Source organism: Nilaparvata lugens, chromosome 8 (genome assembly GCF_014356525.2).
Source record: "Nilaparvata lugens isolate BPH chromosome 8, ASM1435652v1, whole genome shotgun sequence".
NCBI classification, from domain to species: domain Eukaryota; kingdom Metazoa; phylum Arthropoda; class Insecta; order Hemiptera; family Delphacidae; genus Nilaparvata; species Nilaparvata lugens.
The window spans coordinates 41,786,468-41,810,222 of record NC_052511.1 but is presented as its reverse complement, the minus strand read 5'-3'; the positions used below and the strand labels follow the sequence as shown (position 1 = coordinate 41,810,222).

Below are 23,755 nucleotides of genomic sequence, written 5' to 3'. Positions count from 1 at the left end.
AATAGCTGTGTGAACTTAGCCGTTGGCTTAGATGTGGCGAAACAAACAGCAGATATAAAGTAACCAATAAATGAACGAAAACCAGTAATTTCAACATTGGTTGAGACTGTGAGGTGGAGCCGGTATGATGATGGAATAAAGTGGAAACGAGGAAATTACGAACGGATGGTGAAAAGGATAGGATAGGTGAAAAGGAAAAGTCTGCTTCGTGTCTTTCTTGTTCATTTCTATTCCGTTGTCGGCCTAGTTATACCACATACTATGTACTAAGTAGTATATATAACGAAGGCTGCATAGGAGCGTTTGAAGTTTCGGTTCAACTTCAAATCCAGTCGTTCTATTGCAATATTTTGCTGTTGGTCAACCTGTCGTGTGTTGTGTATACTTCGAATGCCACTTACTCTGTAATCAATATTGCGTTTCTTAACAGTTCTTCTTTTATGTATTGTTTATGGGTAGATGTGATTTATTCAATCACGAAAGAACTTGATAAAATTTGTTGAATGAAATTCATATTGTGGGATTTCTCCATTATTGAAAGAACACATTTTATCTTTGTCACATCCACATTTATGTGTATTTATGTTACAAAAATAAAACTGTGTTTTTTCAACGAAAGAACTTAATCAAGTTGTGGGTTTTATGTGAATTCACAATGGAAAGTAATATCGCAGATTCTTTTTGTCTGTGGTGATATTTAAAAGTTATTGAGTTTTGAATATTCAAATGGTACAGGCTCAGCCTATTTTTTCCTCCATGGTCATATTATGATTACAGTATAGTGTTTATCCAATAAATGAAATGAAAAAGTTTTTGAAAATAACCAATACCGTAATTGATATTGTTTTAAAACTGGTTTCAAAACTCACCAAAGTCTAATAAATTGTCATATCTATATGGTCAGTTAGAAACATACCCTGATAATTTCATATGAAAATACCGGAAAAATTCAAATCCAAATAAAATAGCATATCTGGAAGATTTTCACTTGAAGGATCGCATAGGATCTTCTAATAAATCTAGAGCCTAAAAGCTTGTATTCAATTACTGTACCGTACGAGAAAAGACGCTAATGTTTGCGATAAATCATAAGATTCTGATTCAGGGATATCGACTAAAGAATTGAATTTTAAAGTGGCGATAGGTAATATACTCACATCAAATTTCAGCTTCTGCGGGTTCTCAAATTTATCGTTTAATGCGAGAGCTTCACATCGCAGTTTAGTAAGGATCTCAGCAATCTACTGAAAAAAAATCATAAAATGGATGAAAATACTTTCAAGGGTGCAGTAATAAACAACAATCAAATATTATCGAGTAAAAGACTTAATATAAAAATGTATTGTGTGTGAAAAATAATGCTTTATTTTTCAACTAAGAATTGAAAAAATATAAAAATATGGATTGAAAAAATAAAATGTAGGATATAAATATTTCTTAACCAGAATTTGGACAAGCATAAGTGCATTTCGAAAAGCGGTTTGACATTCGACCAATAAAGATAATGTAATCAATCCTGTTATTTCAGTAAAAAGCTTTGCAAGACTGGAAGAGCTGTTGACCAATAATTCTCCATCTCTGTCAGGTTGAGTCAGTCCTACTTGGATCTTGACCCAGCCAACGGAGCACTTCATGAAACCGGATTCCGATTGATAAAGCTGACATTCTTGCGAGAATCTTGGCGATAAAACTGGTTTCAAATTCATGTCACTCCAGTATTTTGCAGCAAAAGCCCGGTTCACCAACCTCTATTCAAAATAATCATCTGCTAATTGGCAGAGGCTGTATAGTCGTGTAGAGGTTGTGGTGACGAAACCAGTTATCAGTTACCATGTGCCTCTTGAGAAAGATGCATCTGAATCTCTTGTGAAATAGCAGGTCTCAATTTTGGAAAATAAGTTCTCAGGTCTCAAGAGAAAATTAAGAATAAACTATTAGTGAATAGTAGTTTATTGAGTTGGTAATTTATTGAGTATCACACACTCTTATGAGTTATGACAAGATGTGGATCATTTAATGACAATAACGATGTTGTGACAATAACAAAATGATAAGTATTTTACTCAATCAAAAGCACTGCGAGCCAATAAACATAATATTTTATTATATTGATAAATACGAAGTATGAATACTTTCTACTAAATTAAAAACAATATGAAAACTTTTAGTACCCTTTTATTAAAAACTTTGAAATATTTTAACAACTAATTTCCACCATATTGGTTATTTTCAATATTAATAATTTTATTATTATTTGAAAATAGCTTGAAAATGACCTATGGTCGAAACTAGTCGTTAAAATCAAAGACCTTGAAGATGCATAGACTCACATGCAGCGCTAGTGTCGTACTTGGAATTGAAATCGGCCATTGAGGGGGCAACCTATAAGATTATTATATACCAATGCCTTAGTTATCTATAATATTACAACTATATAGATATAATATCTCGTGCTAAAATACCCCAATGGCGGCCTTCAATTTCAAGTAAGAGCTATCATTGGGAAGGCATAGGCAATGTGGGTCTATATGTATTTAAGGCTTTTGGTTAAAATATTCTAAAGTTTTTAATAAAAGGGTACTAAACGTTTTAATATTGTCTTTATTTGAATCAAATAGCCCATATAAGTGAAGTGACCTTTCTACTAGTAAGAAATACGGTATCAGTACTGTATGATTGATAACCATTACAAAAATGTTTACCTTCTACAACAAATGGAATCCTTTTACAACACAAATAACAATTATATGGACGTTCTAATGTAGAACTTACTGTATTGTACACCATTGCGCACAAAGAAATGGACCTTGGCTGCCATTTGAAACAGTGGAAGCCAGGGGTCATCTCATCGGGTGCTACCTTTAGTAAACTGAGAAATATTTTTTTTTTAAATTTACTATGAAGTCAAGGACAATGCCTGTTATTAGATAACAAGAAGAATTATTGAAGTAGTGGAATAGTTGAATAATTAATTGATAACAATGGGAGTAAATAACACCAGAAGTTATACAACCTAAAATAATATGAACACGAATGGAAACAATAAACCGCATTGTTAACAACTAATAATAGTTCACATAGTCTTTAACTATTGGTCAGATTTACTGGCATTTAAATGTCCTGTACTTTACTGAAGCGCACCTCTATTAAGAAATCACTGAATAATACTGGAACAATTCTGAGAAGTTTACTTGTTTAATGAATGTTATAACCGTCTCCACTTAATTTTTAGTTTAATTGGGGAAAAATAATGTTAAATGAGTGTAAAAAGAGCTTGTATACGACCAACTCAACGTGATAAGCTTGGCTGAACGACTTAATGAAAGCATTGTTTTCAATGAATATGATGTGTAATCTTGATGAATAGTAGACATGTCTACTGTTTGTGTCAGTAATTGGACAATATAATAACGTTTTGATCCCATCAAAATAAATTTCATAATATTTAAAAGGTAGGATAGGAGGAAATTTACATCCACGACCGATTTAAAGTATAACGCTTATAAATTTGAACTATTTAAGCATATCACGTATTCAATCGTATCCGCTTCTGTGGGAATCCTATACTATTAAACGAACAATTTTTGTTTGGATGTTTAGATGTTTATATGTTTGTATTTCACCGGATCTCGAAAACGGCACTAACGATTCTCACGAAATTCAGAACATAGTAGGTTTATAATATAAAAATTCGATTGCAAGTCTCACCCCTGGGAAAACTCGCTGAAGGACATTAAAAGGATAGTTATTATTCATCCTTGGAAAAACAGCTGATAATAATTATTTCGTCGTCTGTTGATGATGGAAGTGAGTGAGCGAATTCATGTGTGTAGGACTGTGTCAAAATTATGACTCAGCTGAGGAACTTTTGTAATCATTCAATCAGGTACTTAGTGCCGGTTGCAAAAAAGCCGGGTTATTTTTTGATTAAATCCGGGTAAATCGTGATTAATTCCAGTAGATCCATCTATTTTAAATGGTCTTCTCTGATTTGGTTCACGTGAAATTAATCAGGATTAAAATTTAACCGGCTTTTGTGCAACCGGACCTTTGTGAGGGAAATTTTTGCTTTCCCCTGTGAATTAATCTCAATTTACTGTGATTAGATAGAACATTTCTGTATGAGCTATGAATGTTATTATAATTTCTTCTTTCGTAATAATTTTTTATGCTTTTGTACTCCAGAGCGAAGATTGGTCCTCGATATTTAAAACTAACCTGGACTTCTCATGAAGGTTTATGTTGGCAGATTTCAAAAAATTACATAAAATCATTTGTTTATTAAATAAAAACTTTTGAGTTTGGGATTCAATACAACCTATGAAAGTAATCAATTTTATGCATTGAAACTATGAGAAAAATACTTTTTGGACTGCAAATTTTTTAGTGCACCTCCAATTAATGTGTGGTACCAGAGTAAAGGAGCCTGTGTGAAGGAATTAAAGGGAAAATAGTAAATTCATTTTATTTTTGATCAACTTGTACCATGAGTTTGTATAATATAGCCTATTATATGTTACCATAGATAAAGGATAAGCATAAGTGGTATTATTTCTATATTTCTTGTCTCTGATGTTACTATAAAAATATATGGAATATAATTATGTTTTGTAAAAGAAATATGGAAAATTTTGGAAAAAATTACCCTTGTAAGGAAATACAAGATTTTGTAAAAAATATGAAGATTTTAGAGCAGAGTCCCCTTGTAAGGAAATACAAGACTCCCCCGAATTTGCAGACCTCCTGCTGTGACAGCTACTTGATAGCACTCTCTTCTGCAGAACATATTATTACAACATAATCTATGCAAATACAGCAACATAATACTGTAGAAACACACTGTAATCGTGCAAGAAAAAATGACATCTTCATAAACATATTTAATGCCCCAGCCTTGAAAATAAATTAGAAGCCTCTGAACAATAAAAAGAAAAATAATAAACTCCTTGTACGGTATGGGCTTAGCATATTTATGAAGTCTTCATCATCTGCAGAATCCTCTTGGAGTCTGTTAAGTTAATTGAATTGCTCTATCAAGATCAAAATAAAGCCTTTTCAAGCTATGAAAAACGAAAAGTATAGTCAACAACCTGTGAGTAATGTTAAAATATGATAGAATCACTTGGATGAATTTCAAGCTTGTAGATTCAAATTAGTCGCAGATTGAAGACATAAGTATAAAATAATCTTTCCAGTTTGCATGCAAGTTGTTTATGAGAAAATTGAAAAACATAATGTTGATACCTTGACAAACTATGTAACTACTCAACCTTGGAACTTGATAAGAGGTCTTAAGAAAGTTGTTAAGGCTTGAATAGTTTGATTTTTGGCGATTTGTGATTCCGACAAGAGACTTAGATAGATTATTTATTTATTCAGGCTAATTTACAACAGGCTAAATCGCCCAAAACGGTTCCAATTCTAATTTATACAACAGTCCAAATGTAGTTAGGTTATGTATCACTTCAAAATTCTTCAATTTACAATTTAAAACACATAATTCATCACACACAAACATTCATTACTCCATATTTATTATTTATCTACTCTTATTTATTTATGTATTACTCTTTTATCCATTTATCCATTGACTATAAACACAACTCGGTAAGATCAAACTGGAATTCAACAGGCATATAAACAAACTGATTCAATGAATCATAAACGGCCTAATGAGTTTATATCAAATTCCAAATTAGATAATTACAGTAATTTGTTAGTGATGTGTAATTGATAAGGAAACATGTACCAACTATATTCTATCGTCAGTAGAACTTCTCATTTTATTGAAAATTGAAGAATCATAACTAAAGTATCTTCCATCATATCGGTGATCATACCGATGCTACTCAAAGAGTACTTTTGTTATCTTCAGTGGTTGCTAACTTTGTTAAAACGGATGCACCTGGAATAAATTACAGTTCATGACACATCGTCCGACAATAATTATAAATTTTACTCATTTACAAATACAACTTTTCACAATTAATCCATCAGTATTCCTTCTCCTCATTTAGATCACCTTCACCTTCAACACGTACAGTAACTTCCAAAAAACAAAAAAGAGTTCATCAAACGAAAATCACTTTCCTCAATTATTACAGCAGCCAACCAAAAGCTACAATTACCCAACAAGAAATAGATTTCCCAAGAATAATTGCTCAATACGTTTTTCCTCTCTAAATAATTACGTTCTAGACGTTTTTTTTGTAAATTGAAGGTGTAGAACAATGATCAACAATGTGTATGTTATACTGTATATGTATATATTTCTTCTCTACGTATATTGCGTTCTTCGCCAGTCTCAAGTAACCTAGCCATTAATTAAAATGACTTTTTGACTGGAAGTCATCCTCCTAGTATACTATTGCATTGTCCGTGACCTTTGCTCAAAGACCTCCATTCACTTTTGCTTTTCTTTTCATCTTTCTCATTTCTAACACGTGCTTCTTCTTTTACTTATTTTTCTGTATCTTCTTCTTCTTCTTCTTCTTCTTCTTCTTCTTCTTCTTCTTCTCCTCCTACTTCTTTTTCTTCTCCTCCTTTTATTCTTCTTCAACCTCATTTCTTCCTTACTTTTCATCAATTTGGTATTTTTATCTTCTTGTTCTTGTTGCTCTCATTCGACTTCCCCCTTTTATCCTTTATCTATACTTTTCTTCTAATTTACTTGTATTCCTTCGTCTATTACTTAATTAACTCAGTATCAAGAACAATACATTACAGTAAAAAAGGTATTGTAAGAACTTGAAGAAGGATTGACTATCAAGTTATGTTGAATGAGTCACGTCATTCCTTGTGAAGAAATTATAACCAGAAATTGAAATATGTCGATTTGTATGTATGTTAGATTAGTGGTTTCAATAATTATTTTGGATATTTGAATAGCAATAATATAAGAAAAGAACTATATTAATATTACTAAACGAAAATCCAAATTAATTGCTGTAATTCACCCCTAAGACTTCTGCTACTACAGCAAATATTGACAACAGGGTAAACAGCTAGATGGAAATTCAATGAGCGCTTTACCCTGCAGTCAATATTTGCAGTAGCAGAAGTCTTCGGGATGAAGCATTTGAATAATTGCTATATCTCAGTAATTTCCATCTCTAGAAAGAAGCTATATAGTAATGGTACTAAGCTATACAGTACCGGTAATGCTACTAAGCACTTAGTCTATACTAAGCACTCATACCTGGTTGAAAACATTATTTACATTTTTTATTTTTTTTTATTGATTGGAAATTTTGAAGTTAATTTTGTAGGCCTATATCTATGTTTTTAATCTCTGAGTCAACATGGACCCAGCTATCCAAATTTATTTCTATGAGTGACTATTCAATTTTAGGATGATAATTCATGTAATGGTCGAGTTGCTTAGCAATGCCAATAAATACGTGAATAACAGATAACAACCCGAAATAATGGAGAAACTTAAGACACTAATTGGCAAATAGAAGCGCAAATGAGAAACTAGATTTGATTATTGATTGTGTACAATGCCGGGAAGGATTTCCGGTTGAAATATAAAGAAGAAACTTTGCAAAGTAATTCGATTTCAATTAAAAAAAAAGAAAGATATTTCACTAATTCGATTCTTACTTCAATGCCGAATTGACAGGAAATTGTCCAATTAATATTGAGATAACCAATGTCATATCTTATATAGAAACGAAAAAAATGGAAGCTATATAGAGATTATCTTTTGATAAAGTGGATTTGAAATTTCGAATTGGCGTCATCGAATTTTTCGCAGGTTATAAGAAGGATAATGATCAATTGAATCATTAGCAAAAATGAATGAAACACTGAGAAAAACTTGTTTTCATCCGATTAAATTGATTCATATAGTTCATTCATCAAAAGAATGACTCAAGAGATTTAAGATCAACACATTTGGACATGAATTTCTATGTTTTCAACACCAAATTGGTAGACAAGATGGGAAATATTGAGCATTATCGATTATGAAAATACAGATGCCAATTCAAGTTAGTTTCAAATAAATTATTGAAACTTTAAACAAAGACTTCAAAAACTTCAGATCATACTGGAGCAGAAAATTCAATATTTAAAAAAAAAACAATTTCCTTATTATAGCCGTCCTGACCTTCCTTATTAGTCAACAAACCGTGACAAAAGATCTCTGATCTTAATTTATGCGGCAATAAAACCTGTCAATATCCACCTAAACTTGCCAAATTCTTCCGCAACCATGCAATATGCCAAAAATTAAATTCGTCCTCGAAAAATGGAGTTTATTTTTTCACAGGCTTCTGCTGCTGCTCTTATTTGGAAATTTTGGTTTGATATCAACAACATCTGACATTTACTGGAATGACATAGCTTTTTTGTAACTAGTCCAGAATATTATAAACATTTTCTTCCCGGTTGAATAAATATTTATGAGGACGATAAAAGTGGCATAACAAGAACGACGAAAAATGAGTAAAAAGTTGAAGAATCTGATAACTCAAGAGTTTTAATAAATTTGAGGCTCCAAGGTGTTACGAATAAATTAAATGGAACTAGTTATACTATGGAAATAAGATTAAATAGTTGAAAATGAATTGGATCACTCAGATTTATTACTACTTCAAATTCTCATAGTTTCAAATAAATCAGTATTGAATAATATTATTATTGATAAGATGAAAATACAAAAATCTTCAAAGCAAGATCAAATACTAAGAAATGACAATACTGTAATAAGAAATTGTATAATTATAGAGAATTACTAGTATCCTTATAATTTGTTTTTTATAAAATACGACTAATTTCAAGTAGCCCTATAAATATATACTAAGTAGTAACATCAAAGATGATATAATAGTCTATAGTTTTGCTATTTTGTAGTTGTAGTTACATGTATGCAGTAGTTTGTATGCAGTTTCTATTTTTCAATGGTAATACATTAATATTGATACTGAAGAAAATAAGTCTGTCTGATTTCCCAAATAAAATCAACAGAGCTAATGATAATTATGTCAGCTACCACAGCTCACAGCTTCAAAAACCTAGATGTCATGCCTTTTCTATCCTCAAGGTCCAATTTGATCATCCAATATTAAATTCTCACTAAATCTATTAGTATATAAAAAATAAAAACTCAAATTAGAAATATAATAGTCCTATGACAGGGAACTAATAATAGGCTTCCAGTTATATTATTAGTATTGCATTTTAAAAGATTGACATGCAAAATAAAATTTCTTGTTAGAAGCCGGGAATATACAGTGCTAGTTTCCAATGAAAAGCATTTGAGGTATAATCATAGTAATATATTATATTCATAGTACGGTACGTTTATTAAAGCTCAAATTTGAGTTTGTTAGTTGAATAACTCAAATTAGTTTCCTATCTAATTTGAGTTATTCAACTAAATTAAACTCAAATTTGAGCTGTATTATAGTCGGTGATTAATTGAAAGAGCGACAAACCAATACTTACCATGTTTAGATTTCTTTAAAGATTCTCTTGTGTCATCAAAATCGACAATCCACAAACATATCGTCTTTCACAACTAGTTCTTGTTCTCAGTGTTTGGCCTTGTGACACATTTCGAATCTTTACCAATTCAATAAAAAAATGTGCATACTAGTCATTACAACAACTAATCAATCAATATTTTTTCGTTTCTTTCTACAAAAGCGTGATTGGTATCAATTCCTCAAGGTCCTCTTCCGAAAAAGAATCATTACAATGCCAGTAATTCACTTTTTCGTGGAAAGGAAATAATTAGTTGTCTTTTTTCCGCCAATTCACGTGTGATTAGCTCCTATTTTTGATTCCTCCTGATTTGCAAAAGGATCAGTTGTATTTTAAATCCCATGCAAATAAGTTGTTAACACCTGAAAGCTCTGTGCCGTTGTGACTATATTCTTTTCAAAGTGATCAGTGATAAGATTATACAATGTTCAAATCAAATCTTGGAGTGGTTGATAAAGGTATGAAGATTTACATAAAATATTTTTCCATTGGAAAATACCTCATCACAATATTGTCCTATTACTTTTTATACGATTTTTGTTTTGTACATACATTATTTAAATAAGTTATCATTTATTTCATTTTCTCACTTGAAAATGGCATTAGTATGTTGAAACATGTTGTGAATAAAATTTTAGTTTAGTTAGTAATCAGATTTTTAATTTCCTGATATACATTATTGGTTTGAGAAACATTGAGGCTTTCTATTTTTTATTTATTTTTTTTGACACCCGATATGTGAGTTCATGTCATGAATCTACCGGATAATAAACTATGTCAAGTGAAATGATGTCTGTTTAGACTTACCTTCCAATCAAGAAGATATTCTGTGAGGTGTTGGAGTGCACTGCCTTCTGGAGTTCTGATCTTCGTATTTTATTCAGCATGCATAGCATGGCTATGTTGAGAAATTGAATGGGTATCGTACATATAAATATTTTTTCAACTCAAACTACAGGTGTGTATAATCGGAGGATTCAGAATGAGCTTTGACTATTAATCTGTGATTACCAGAAAATATGTAAATGAGGATTCAAATTTACAAATACAGTAATTGAGTTCAGTACGGTATATATTAGCAAATTTCAAAAACATTCCACACACGAAACACAAAAACATTGACATTCCTCACTATCTCATTGAAAAAGAAGGAAATTAAAAGTTTGATCCTAAGGTATGTGGCAAACCTTACATCTTTGTTTACTGTGATCATAAAATTCATGGATAAAGTGGGTAGTCTGTAGCTGTATACTACATGATACCGTAGTCTACTGTACAGAAGTATAAGGAAGAACCTTCAATGCCCAGTTATATTTTAATTGTTCCATTCCTTGTTTTATACCATTCGAAGATAGAATCAATAGCCTCTATTATTGTCAATCGTCTGATTCTTCTGTATTTTCAATGAAATCACGATCTGTCATTACAATATCCAACGTGTGAGCTTATATCACAAGACGACCTCTGGCTATTGTTATTACCATTTCTGGAAAATGTTAAACTCAGTAGCAGTCTAGCAGTACTTAAACTATCGGTTTGTTCAATAACGTTCTCTACTTCGTAAATCAATCACTCCTAATTAACATTTCATAGATACTTATTCAGCTATAAAGTCCATTAACAACTCAGCATATCATAAAACATTATACATCAGACGCTTCCAATCATATAATCATGTGCTACGTACAGGAAGGTACTTTATTCCGCCTCGCCCAAGAAAGGAAAAATTCAGGAGATTCTTTCTATATGTCGCTCCTCGTATTTTCAACCTTTTGCCTAGTGAAATAAAGGATGCATTACGCTTGAATAGATTCAGACACTTGACCAAGAGTTGGCTATTATTGGAGAGGAATGAAGTGGAAACATTGTTTCAATAAATTTTATTTCAGTAGATTAATTTAGTAATTTTATTATGTATGTATGGCATTTCAACACGCTCAAATTACCAGATTTCATTATTTAAGCTTCAAGAGTTCAATTCAGCTAAATTTATTTCTTATATTTCATAGCTTTATCTAATTACATTTTTATTTAGCATTCTCTCTCATTATTGTTCAGATTTCAACTTGATAGTTTCTAGTACTGGATCTGATCATATTTACTATTCATATCGAGGGCATCATATTTATAGTTTATATTCACGTTTCTATTCATGCAGAGCTCTACTGTTTCATTTTTGTTTAATTCCTATATTTGTTCAACACTGTAACCATACTAATCAAGAGAATAAAAAATGCATATGGAACATGAACGACCCCACACTGTGGTAACTCAGGGGTTGTTTAGAGCAATATTTTTCCACTATTTTCAGTTATACATTGTAATATATTGTAATTTGATGTATTTTTTGGAAGAATAAATTTCAATTTCAATATACATTAATCTTCTTACATGTTAAAAAAGTCGAATGAGCTATACATTATTTATCTCTTATAAAATTATTAGAGTATCTCATAAAAGGACACATCAAGAGTGTCCTATATTCAAATAAATAAAACTATAGTATCGAGAACTGGAAAAGGTGGGTGTTTTATTCTGTTATAAAACAAAAAAGTTTCAAGAAATCCATTACATTAAAGAGAGCCTTATTAGTGATTTGATAGGCTGTTGGAAATAATAATGGATCTCATATTATTTGTAAAACCTGATAACTTTGTTACAATTCAAATATAACAAGGATAAGGAGATTGAATTTGTTGGTTTGACAGGTATTTGGGAGTTTGTAGCTTGAAAAATTATTGAAATATATGCGATGATGTGAGCTTTTACATTTTCTAGGAGCTACATTTTCCAATTTAATAAAAATAAAAATCTCCCCTTAACAGTCCATAGCAGGCCATAATTTTACATCAACCCCGCTCACAGTTTGTTTCTATTGATTATCATAGTCGATATGGTGATTTAATAACCTCCATTTCGAGGAATATCAACATCAATTAATGTCGGAGACTCTACAGTAGTTTATTTCACACATTATTTATAAAAATACAATAAAATCAAGGGAAAAATTAATCAACAAGATTTACGGTATATAGTGTGCATTAGTCATCAAAGTGGTCATGAATGTGTTTATAGTTAGGGATGGATTATCACATTGTAAGAAAAAATATGAAGGAAAATAACCAAATGAATGTCAATTGTATTTTCTGGTGAAAAACTGAATCAAACACACTCATTGATCACATTAGAATTCATTTTGCAAATTTAAAATGGATACGGCTTCAGCTTGCATGGCTATCAACTGTAAACAAAAAAAGCTAATTTCCATGTCAGTTGACATTGCAGAAGCTTTATAAAAAGAATTATTATTTAAATTGTGGGAAAGTAGATCAATATTGGACAAAAAATGCAATAATTGGTTCATATGTAGCGAGGTCAATGGCTCAAGGAACTTGCCAACTTTTTCAGCAACTTTCCGACTTGGAAAATGCTCAAGTTACTTAACTGGTTTGCCAGTGGACAGGACCGTAAAAAGTGTTACATCAGTTGGAAGTAACGATTCAACTGGCATGACTTGAATGAAGTCAAGATCAGAAAATGCTTGAGAAGTTCATGATGACTCATGTAAAAAGAAGAAGAGGACAACGTAGATTGATTGGGGTCATGGGTTCCGGATTGACAATGGACAATTAAACTTGTTCTCAATAATATTGATAATTTTTTCTGGATTGAGAATGAACAAATAAATCTGTTCTCAACAGTATTGATAATTGTTCCCTAACAATCAGATGAAGAGTTTTATTTGGCCTATTTTAGAAGACTACTATCCTGCTGGTCTTGTGATAGCATCATGCTGTAATTTTGTGGAGGAAGATTGCTGAGTTCTTCTATTCACTCAAAAAGTTCTAATATTTGATTTTCCAGTACAATACTAACAGTACAATACAGTACTAATAATCGGCTCTCCTGTACAAGATTATTTACTGTACCACAAGGTGTGAATATAAAATAATTTTTCATTCAAAAGGATAATACATCAGTTATTGAGAGCTTGAGAAACTATTTTCAAGAGCACTTATGCCTATTTTGTTTTTTATTCGTTAATTTGAGAAATAAAAAGGCACACTAAGAAATTGTAACAATGATTATATTGTAAATTCCACCTTAATAGTCAACTAACAGGACTGCAGTATCATGTTGAAACCTACTACAGTACAACTGAAGATGTATTGGATTGAATACGAAACAGCAGACCTTTCGGTTGAATCATATGAAGTGGAATAATTAACAGTAGAATCAGTTTTCTCAATATTAAAATTATTGTCTCAGGAATAAAATAATTGAAAACTTGAAATGGAGAAGAGAATCGAGAATAATAGATAAGAAAAGAAAATGTAAGAATAGAAATAGAAATGCATTAATTACAGTTCAGTACTGACAAGCCCATGAGTTAGGAGGCAACATGAAAACAAAGTAGAAAAGAAGAAGGAAAAATAGATTAAAATAGAGTTTGAATAAATAACAGAATAAGTTACTTTGTTCACAGTTCACAGAATAATTAATTTATTTGATTGGATATCTTAATTGAAGTTTCTAATAATTTCAATAAAAGAAACATGCTGAGATTTATGGGACCAGTTTTGGTTGAAAACAGGTTTGATCCAACAGCTGTTCAGGATCTCAACAAAATAACTCCAAACTAATTAGATTTTTGGCACTGTGGTGCAAACCTGTCAACTATCTGCGTTTCAAATAAGATTGAACATAAAAACTTGAGTTTAGTTTATTTGATTTGGTCGATTGGACAGGTACAAAAAGTGTGAGATCCTTGTTGCAAGGCTTGAGGTCAAGTTGAAGGACAGCATTTTGAGCAATTGCTGCATTAGTATCAGTGAACCGATTTGAGTGAAATTAATATTTTTCAATGTAAAATAAAATTTGGAGGAAAGTTATTCTTGTATATTTCTGTAATAAGAACGGTTTTCATGAAATTATAAAAAAAATTAATATTGATCTTTAAATGGTGAAAAGTGGTCATGCATGCAGTACGAAAAAAATTAATTTCTCTGTTATTCTTCGACCAATCTTAATAAATTAGGTATCATTGGAATTGTGAAAAAATTTGCTAACTTTTTTGTCTCTTGTAAATTTTCAGTAAAATGGACGGTTTTCGAGATATTCGCCATCAAAAATTTTAAATGGCCGCCATTTTGGAAAATTTCAACGAAAAATTTTTTTTTTATTTTTTATAGTTGAGTCTTTATAGCATAAATATTCATGCCAAATTTCAGATCAATACAACATTTCGTTCTTGAGATAAAAATTTTTAAGTGAAAAAACAAAATGGCAGCTATAAGGATAACCGCTGAGTTTTGGACACTTCAAATATGACATTTGTAGTCTCCTAGCATCCAGGTACAATACCCTAAAATTCTCGACACTACTTCTGAAACACCCTGTATATGAGGTTCGCTTAAGGTAGTTTATTTATTCAATAAACGTTTTTTCTATTCTATTCTATTATATTGTTACATTGTATGGTTGCTGATAATCTATCTAAAAAAAATGTATAAAAACGTTAAAAATCATTCAAATGCCAAGCTACCAACTAACTATCTTACTATGCCAAGCTACCATAAATGGGTACCGTAGTACATAAGATTTCAAAAATTTTACCCACAGTCAGAACCACAAGTATGTTGTCATAGGTTGTTTCTTTCAACAGAACTTGTTCTCAGCTGAGTTTGCTGACCCACAGTTCACTTTTGCTGGCATTCTGTAACTAACAATAAATTACTGTCTCACTGATTTATTATAATACCTATTCTGACTGCATACACCGGTAATTGTATCATTTTTACAATTAAGAGTAGGGTAGTGATAATGGAATCAGTAAGTTATTAGAACCACTTATAAGAGGTAAAATAACAAGAGTGATTGGGCATATTGAATTTGAAGTAGTTTTTATTATTCATCAACTGAACAATATTATTGTATCAGGGCTCACAGTAACTAGAAATTATCTGATTGCTTCATTGAAGATTTTTCATAAAAACAGAAATAATGAAAAAAATATTTTTAAACTTGAATTCTAAAAAACACTTATGGAGTGAAAATGCACTTACATTGGTAGTGACGATCGTTTCGACCTGTTGTCGGTCATCATCAGACTGTGGGAATTTACTCTAATGTCAAGGTTATAAGTGGTAAGGGATCTTATTATTTTTAAATTTTTGAGAATTAAAAAAGTTATTTTAATTGAACAAATGTCGGATTTGACCTTTGAAGTGGACATCAATGAAGCAGTAGGCCTATAGTGTTTGGGAGGGAGATCCCACCTATATAAACTCATGAAATAACCAAATCTGGAAATGTTATATCACACTATAGGCTATAAGCCTATACATCAGCTTTAGGGTAATATTTACAAAGTTTGATGAACAAAATTTATCATCTACAGAATTTATCAAACATAGTTAAAACTATATGGGCTAGTGACTTCATTCCCTGCTTGGACCGCGTTTTAAATTTTACGACTGTATCCAAGTTCGTATTTTTCAGAATTCAATCGAAATGGGTATGAATATCGATATGAATATTGATATGAATATCGATTATTACATGAAAGTAGATAGTTTAATAAATACACTTTTTAAAATGAAATAATAAGATTTTCTCGTGTGTTACACTACTGCCGGAGGTCTGGATTGATATGAAAGAAATACAAGTAGTTTCATTTAGTAGAAATGTTTTGACAATTGTAGCCTGAATTCTATTTGTCGCACTCCACTTTTATCAATCATGTCTCAGCATCTACGGCTGCGCCCTAGCTTCGCCCTCCTAGGTTCTTAATAAAAGCAGCGATTCAATTCATCTATTTCATCATCATCCAATTCAATCAACATAATATTTTCATCCTCTTGCTCAGCTAAACTTTGGATGGTTAAACACAATCCAACAGTTTACCACTGCATGAGTGACAAGGTCATTACATTATCGGTGATCCTTCCTTGTTAAACTGTTGGATATGTGAAAGAATCTATTTCATTCATGATCCAGTTCCATCCACACATATTCATCCATTTACTCAGTCTTAAACTTTGGGTGGTTAAACATAATCCAACAGTTTACCACTGCATAAGTGACAAGGTCATTACATTGTCGGTGATCCTTCCTTGTTGAACTGTTGGATATGAGTGAAAGAAGCCTTGGAAGAGTTCCATGAAATATTAATGCGTACTCTGAGTGCTCACACAGAAAGCTTCCTGGGCAGTTTACACGCAAGGTTGATTCACTGATAGACTAACCACCAACTGATTGAAAGTGATGCTAATTCACAAACCGCGTTGATTCTATGCATTGTTGCTAACAAGCATCTTGATCCTCAAATGATAATTCGATAATTGTTTGTCTTATTCAAAGCATCCGCCGAAATATTGTATATGTTGAGAATTCATGGATCTGTAGACTTTAGTTACCGGAAAAGTTAACTCCACACAATTTACACTCGATCCAAAAATGTTAAAGAACTTTTCAGTGAAGATGAATAAAATAAGTTACAATTTTTTGAACTCTAAAAATTGAACTTGATTTTGTTTGAAACATCAGTCCAATATTTTTGAAAAATTCTTCTGATATAGATAGGCTAGGCACTACCTACATGCATTTTTAAAATGCTTGTCATCATGTAATTTTTTTACATTTTTCATTTATGCATGTAAGAAAACCAAGGAGGTTCAACTCACATTTGACTTTCAAAATAACGACAAATTATGACCAGTATCTTGAATTTCAATAATGTAACGTCTGCAAATAATATCTAAACCTCTATCTTATATTCAGTTTATTTTTATACGCAGAAATTGGAAAATGTACAGAAATTATTGATGGAAATTACTGCAATTCAACTAAAGTAGACAATGAATTAATGTACCTAATTGAATAGCATTGGCCTAATGAGTTGAAATGAATGAAACAAAAATTCACTTTCAGTCCCTTCCAATATATTCGAAAACCTAACAAAACTAATACTGAAATGATCAAAATACAAATTCTGCTTTATATTAGTATCTTGTATACTCAGAAAATAAATTCAATCTGTATGGTTATTTCAATGAGAGGAATTTCACCTTACCACAAGATACGTAATAAATATCTCATTATTATGTATCAGCTACTAGATATTACGTACGTAGGCTGATTCACAAGAATTTTGGAAAATACTCGCGTGCCTAATTTAGCCAGTTCATTTTCATGAAAAGTGGATCATGAACTTACTATTACGCCATTATTGACTGTACAGTATACTTACAATTGCAGCCTCTATATATTGATCTTACAGCATTAGATAGTTGCACGAACCTGTACTATATAGGCTATGTGTGAATACTAGACACAGTTTCCACTCACATGAAATAGAAATTCTTCAGTGATCACGATATTGAAATCACACGATAGTTGGCTAAAACTCGTTCATAGTGTTCAGGTCTTTGTCGGATATGCTACATGGGCTACACAAGGATACAATAAACTTGGAATGAACTAGAAAACAAGAAATTTAGAGAACTTTCCAAACCCGTTCAAACCGTATCCACTATTTCCTTGTTATTTTCAATTTGTTCTGTTTGTTTACTTTGCCGTATAGTTTGATTGTTAGTTGAGTAAATTGATTGAATTCATAAGAAATAAAGCATAAAATATACTTTAAAGTTTGTCTGTGGTTTTATGTAATTTATTATTCAATGATTTATTAGTTAAAAAATTATTAAAAACCTGGAGAGAAACAATAACTAAGCGGTTCAATAGTGTGTCCTATTCTGATATTCTCTTCAAGATTTCAAACAATGAATTCTAATATTGTGCTTAGATGAACCATTATATTTGTTTTTGATTTTTAGTATCAATCAAAGTTTTTTAAGATCAACAATCAAAGCATTCTAAGTGATAGAAAATTTCACTTTGAAAGTTTTAAACAATCTAATAATATAATTTATGGTAGCCTGACTCTTGCCATTTTTATAAAATATGGGCCAAGTTGAAGGATAAAATAAGAAAATTAAAAAAACAATAGAAAGGATTTAAAAAGGGAAAAGAAAGTTATAAAAATGAGACGTTTAATCGAAAATGATTAAACAGGCTCTGGAATTGAGACTTGACCAGATGAAATTGAAAAAATTGTGTTTTTTAAAAGACTAAATTGAAAAAAAAACAATTTTAAAGTTGACTAAAATACATTCTGTTATTATTGCTTTTATGTATTATATATTCTACTTCAATGTATATGCTAATAGTTTATTGAAGATATTGCTTTTTGTAACCAATGACAATTATAGTAATGAATAAAAACTAATTGAAAAAGACTTTTCACAAACATAAAGTTTCGCAAACATTTCAAAACGAATTCAGATAACTTTTTCTCAAACATTTACGTTTAATTTTATTTTCAAAGGCATTAAAATCTTCGTCAGCCGTTTGTTTCGTTATTTCAAGACCGAGCCATGAAAAATACAATAAATCAAAGAAGAAGATAGTAGCGAATTTCACAACATAGAGCTAGTATAGATGCTAGTAGCTAGTCTAGCTAGTAAATTCATTTCTAGTAGATTTGAATTGGAAATCAAAACATTCCTTCCACACAAGCTTTACAATTGGCGACGCACGATTCCTTTGTTTCACAATTTGCTGCCGTTGCTAGGAAAAGATGAGAGCGTTACATAATGTGTAAAGGCAGGTTTTGACCTTTGACCCAGAGTTGCATCCGTTTAGAAGGTGAAGTCAACCGCTGACAACACTGACCTACTGCATTTGTAGTGAGTATTCACTTCATACTGTCAGAATTGTTTGAATGGAAAACATGCATAAGAGAATGCTGACCACACTGACCTACCTACCTGTCTTACCGCCTGACCTACTGACCAACGTACAATTTGTATAGCAAAATCTATAGCCATTTAACAAATAAAATTCCTACTTACACTTTCATTTATCACTAAATGAATGAGATACAAATAAGGCAGATAAGATTTACTCATAACTGTCTCAACAAAGAAATGTCTACAAATATTTTCATTGATCATTGCATCAAAAATGCAAATCAAGCCGATAGTATTTGCATAATCCTATTCATGGATTCCATTCCCCAATTTCTTTCTACTTTCTTACCGTGTATCGTGTATCGTACACACCTTACTCGAAATGTAAGATGGATCGATATCTGGATAAATCTACTAATGAAGAGGGTTGTCAGATTATTGGAGAAATAAAGTATGGAAAAATTTATATATGTTTACAGTAGCAGCCGCAGCAGCAGGAAAGATAATGGAAGATAAATGGATCATTTTTGAATTTATTAAATTTGTATTCGGTTGAAAATCTTGTAAAAATCCTACCAATATAATTATTATAACATTGTACATGAATATTTAATAATTATATTCAAATACTACAAAAATGAAAATATATGATTATGTTCCACGCTTCTTTGCATAATGATTGAAGTCTGCATTGTTTTATACCATCTATCGATTGAAATAGAATTTATACCATTCTTCTTAGTAAAATAAACTTTACATCTGAATGAAGAATTCAATCATGAATGATAAACCTATTAAGTTCGGTTGATTACATTGGAGGTTTGCAAATCTGCATTGATTTCTAGTATCTATCGATTGAAATAAAATTTGTTGTCATTCTTATTTGTAAAACACACTTTACATCTGAATGTACAATTCAACAATCATGAATAGTAAACCTATTTTGGAAAATGAATTTCAAATTATTATCCACATCACTACCATTAGTTTTGCCAGTAGCAGGCATCCAATGATTTGGACTATATCCTATATGTACCGTATATAGTTCAAGATCTGTTGTGAACCATCAAAGTTGTTCTGAAGATAGCAGTAGGCCTAGTGGCCTACTATATTCCTATTCATTTAATGTAATTGTCCACAAAATTCAAATAATAAGTCTAGTCTATTGTATTCAATTTTCCTAATTTCCATAATGATCATTCCTACGAGCTTTCTGAAGGGCATAATTTAAAAAGCATACCCGTAATGTTTCAAATGAGTTCTGAATCATCTATACCTATATTTAAAACACATTACTGATACTCAATGGTCAGAAAATGTACCACAAACTATCAATAAATCTTTGAAAGTTGACGGCACCTGTACAAATAAGCGGCCACCCTTCCACTAAAGAGCTAACTAAAATAAAATAGAGTAGCTTACCAGTACCTATTGCAATTGCACTGACGATTACTAACCATTAGAAGCAGCAATAAACCAGTCCTCTAATAAAAGGAAATGCAATTATGATGGCTGAACTAGCTCTAGGCCATACATCAATCAATTAACTCATTCAATCTCTTGCTTGACTCTCAGGATGAAAAAACGTTAATGACAAGTGCAAGTATGACATCATCTGATCTAACCTAGAAATGATATATGTCTCGGTAACCGAGTGACACACATATACTACGGTGGTGTGTGTGTGTGTGTCGCGTCGTGCATGACGCAAAAACGCGTGCGTTATCGGACGCGCGATAGCGTAAACATGACAAATAATGATCAAACAGAGGTGAAAGTTGCCAGAGTTAAACAAAGTTGCCGCAATTTTTATCTGTGTTGTGGGGCAATACCGGCAAAGAATGTGCGGTCATTGGGATTCTTTGAATTTCATTCATTTCAAAAAGTAGAAAAGTAATACAGATATTTCTCATATTGTTCATCTGTAAGACAAATAATGCCTATTTCTATTAATTTAATAATTATTGTTTTGTTGAGTTCGATGCACTCATGATTCCCAAGGTTCGTGGGTAGAAAGAGTTTTAAAGATAAGAATAATTTAATAATAAATATCTTTAATTTAAAGATAAGATAAGATCTTAAAGATAAGATTTTATTTACTTATCTTTAATTTCAAAGATAAGTGTTAATATAGAGTTTACAAAAATTCGACTGAGTCACTGTCGATGTTGTAGAACCGTTCCATAATGAAATAAAAACACACATATATCATCAAATTCTATAATATTCGTCAGGTTGAAAATGTGACTTGTGTGGTCACGAAACCATAGTCCTTTACCAAATAGAACAGTAGAATTTGACGATATATGTGTGCTTTTATTTCGTTATAGTCTACAGAAGATTTAAATAATCGCCTTTGAGTTTAGTCAATCTAACTATTGAGTATCAACCATAATCATTTAACGAAAAAATATTCAAGGTTGAAGTAAATTATATGATTGTTTTGGAAATTAAAGTTGAAGACATGATTCGAAAGACATACCTAATAGATGCAAATAAATCTCCTTTTACAACTTGCTGATTCCATTATAATTGCAGTAATAAACAGTGCCCACCTCAGTACAAGAATCAACAATAAAACTTGATTGGAGCATTTATGAGCATCCTTTTTACAATAATTTGTCAAGTATACTTCGAACACAATAAATTAATCAAAGGAATTACAGCTTGGCCTCAAAATGATCATTATTCTGTCAAGGTGGAAGATAAATCATGTGGGTAATTGAATGGAGACTGAATTCAGCAATAATTTTTTAATGGTCGTTTATGATATTCTCATCATAAACAATAATCAACGAATTTATAATAAAAAACATTCAAGGCTTTTATAAATGACCAATTTCCAATTCACGTATTTAAATGATAGTTGTAATTCATATTTATTCATTTAATGAGATTGTCAACAAAATTAATGTAGTGAATTCATTGTATTCAATTTCCTTATTTCCATTATAATCATCCGTAATACAAATCTGAACCAATAGATTCTTTGAAAAATAAAAATGGTTTAACGTTTCTCTATACTCAATGCCTCCCTTGAAAATAAAAAATAACCAAGAGACGAGCTAAAACTGAAACTTAAGTAAATTTCTTCAATCTATAAAGTCATAATTGACGAAGACGTAAATGCTTTAAAAAATTGCATGACATTCATAAAACAAATTCAGAAAACTTTGTTGCTAGCAAATTCTTGAAACTGATAAATCACACTTGATTAATGCAGCACTTAGATGTGAGAATATGGAATACAAATATCAATATATACTTGAATTTACACAGGATATATTCTGATCAAGGTTGATTAATTGTTTATTCATACTCATGCTTTATATGGCTAAACCGGCATATACTGTATTCATTTTATTCTAAATACAATCAAACGCTTTTTTAACCAAACAGTGCTGAGGTCACTTCATTTTATAACAGTGAACACGTTTCCTCCATCTCCAATACACAAAATATACTGAAATGAATTTGTTCATAAACCACTTTTTTATCAGTTGTGCCCGTAAAATACAGATAAATCTGATTAATTCAACCTCATAATTGATTATTAGCATATCGATAAAGTTTTCAAACGCCTGGTGTAAATTGTTCAATAAGAAATAGCAAGATCAAAATGAGATCAAGTTCATTTTTTTATGGAAAAGAAAGGAAACACTATGCATTAATTGAAATAAGGAACTGATCTAGATTGGACTGAGATATCGATGTTGCTTATGGTTATTGGTTGAAGAAATATCTAAATAAGGAGTGGCTAATGTATGAATATCCATAACCTCCAGATGTATGAGATTTAAATATTACTTCGACGATCCTTCTCTGCACAAATTATCACTTAATTGAGCAGCAATATTAATTACAGTAACAGATGTGAGCAGTGTACAGATTTAATTGATTATATACATCGGTACACGTCTTTGCCAATAATACATAGCTTCTCTGTATTTGACCTTTTCAACGGATCAACAATTATATTAGATTTCTCTCACTTTAACCCTTAACTGGTATGGCTGGGTCATTTTTGACCCAGCCAACTACAATTTCTTATCCAGTGCAGGAATTTTCCTGTCGATCACGCTCTCCCTCCATGTATTCTCCTACTTCCTTCTCTTCTACAAAGAGGGAAAGAACCAGTTTACTGTTTATGAGCGTTTTGGGTCAGTTTTGACCCAGCCATACCGTGAGTTGTGAATTCAGTTTTCAATTTCTGGGTTACTTTTGACCCAACCAATAGTTATTCTTGGAGACAATTACGCAGAGGCCAACTAAATTTAATTACCATTCAATCACGTTATTTCATGAAACTCAATAGGGATTTTGTTGCATTGTGAGTACTATTCCATATTATCAGTATTTCTTCCATGAACGTGAATGATTCTTGGGCCCTAGTACAAAATTATACAGAAAGATTAGTTGAGGAACAGAAATAATCGTTGGCTGGGTCAAGTTTGAGGATTCAATCTGTGAATCTATTAATTCCCTTTATCTATCAAAAATGTGTAAAAAAT

General features: G+C 31.3%; 1 protein-coding gene and 1 long non-coding RNA gene across 6 annotated transcripts in view; one reads left to right on the top strand and one right to left on the bottom strand.

Moving 5' to 3' along the window:
* The window catches only part of LOC120352746, a 43,402-nt gene extending 33,035 nt beyond the window's left edge, over positions 1-10,367 (bottom strand). The window contains exons 1-2 of one of the 2 annotated variants that reach the window (XR_005572083.1): positions 10,300-10,367; positions 1,158-1,244 (exon numbers count right to left, since the gene is read on the bottom strand). This is a non-coding gene — a long non-coding RNA (uncharacterized LOC120352746). The remainder of the gene's footprint in view (positions 1-1,157; positions 1,245-10,299) is intronic. The other variant, XR_005572084.1, reaches the window with a different exon arrangement.
* LOC111045973 (alpha-tocopherol transfer protein-like) overlaps positions 1-23,755 on the top strand; it is a 44,889-nt gene that overhangs the window by 6,245 nt on the left and 14,889 nt on the right. Inside the window, exon 1 of one of the 4 annotated variants that reach the window (XM_039434791.1) lies at positions 9,603-9,950. The exons of 2 other annotated variants lie outside the window; for them this stretch is intronic. In XM_039434791.1, coding sequence (XP_039290725.1) covers positions 9,917-9,950 — 34 coding nt within the window. In that variant the 5' untranslated portion in view covers positions 9,603-9,916. Of the gene's footprint in view, positions 1-9,602; positions 9,951-23,755 lie in introns of those variants that run through there. One more of the 4 variants, XM_022331452.2, reaches the window with a different exon arrangement.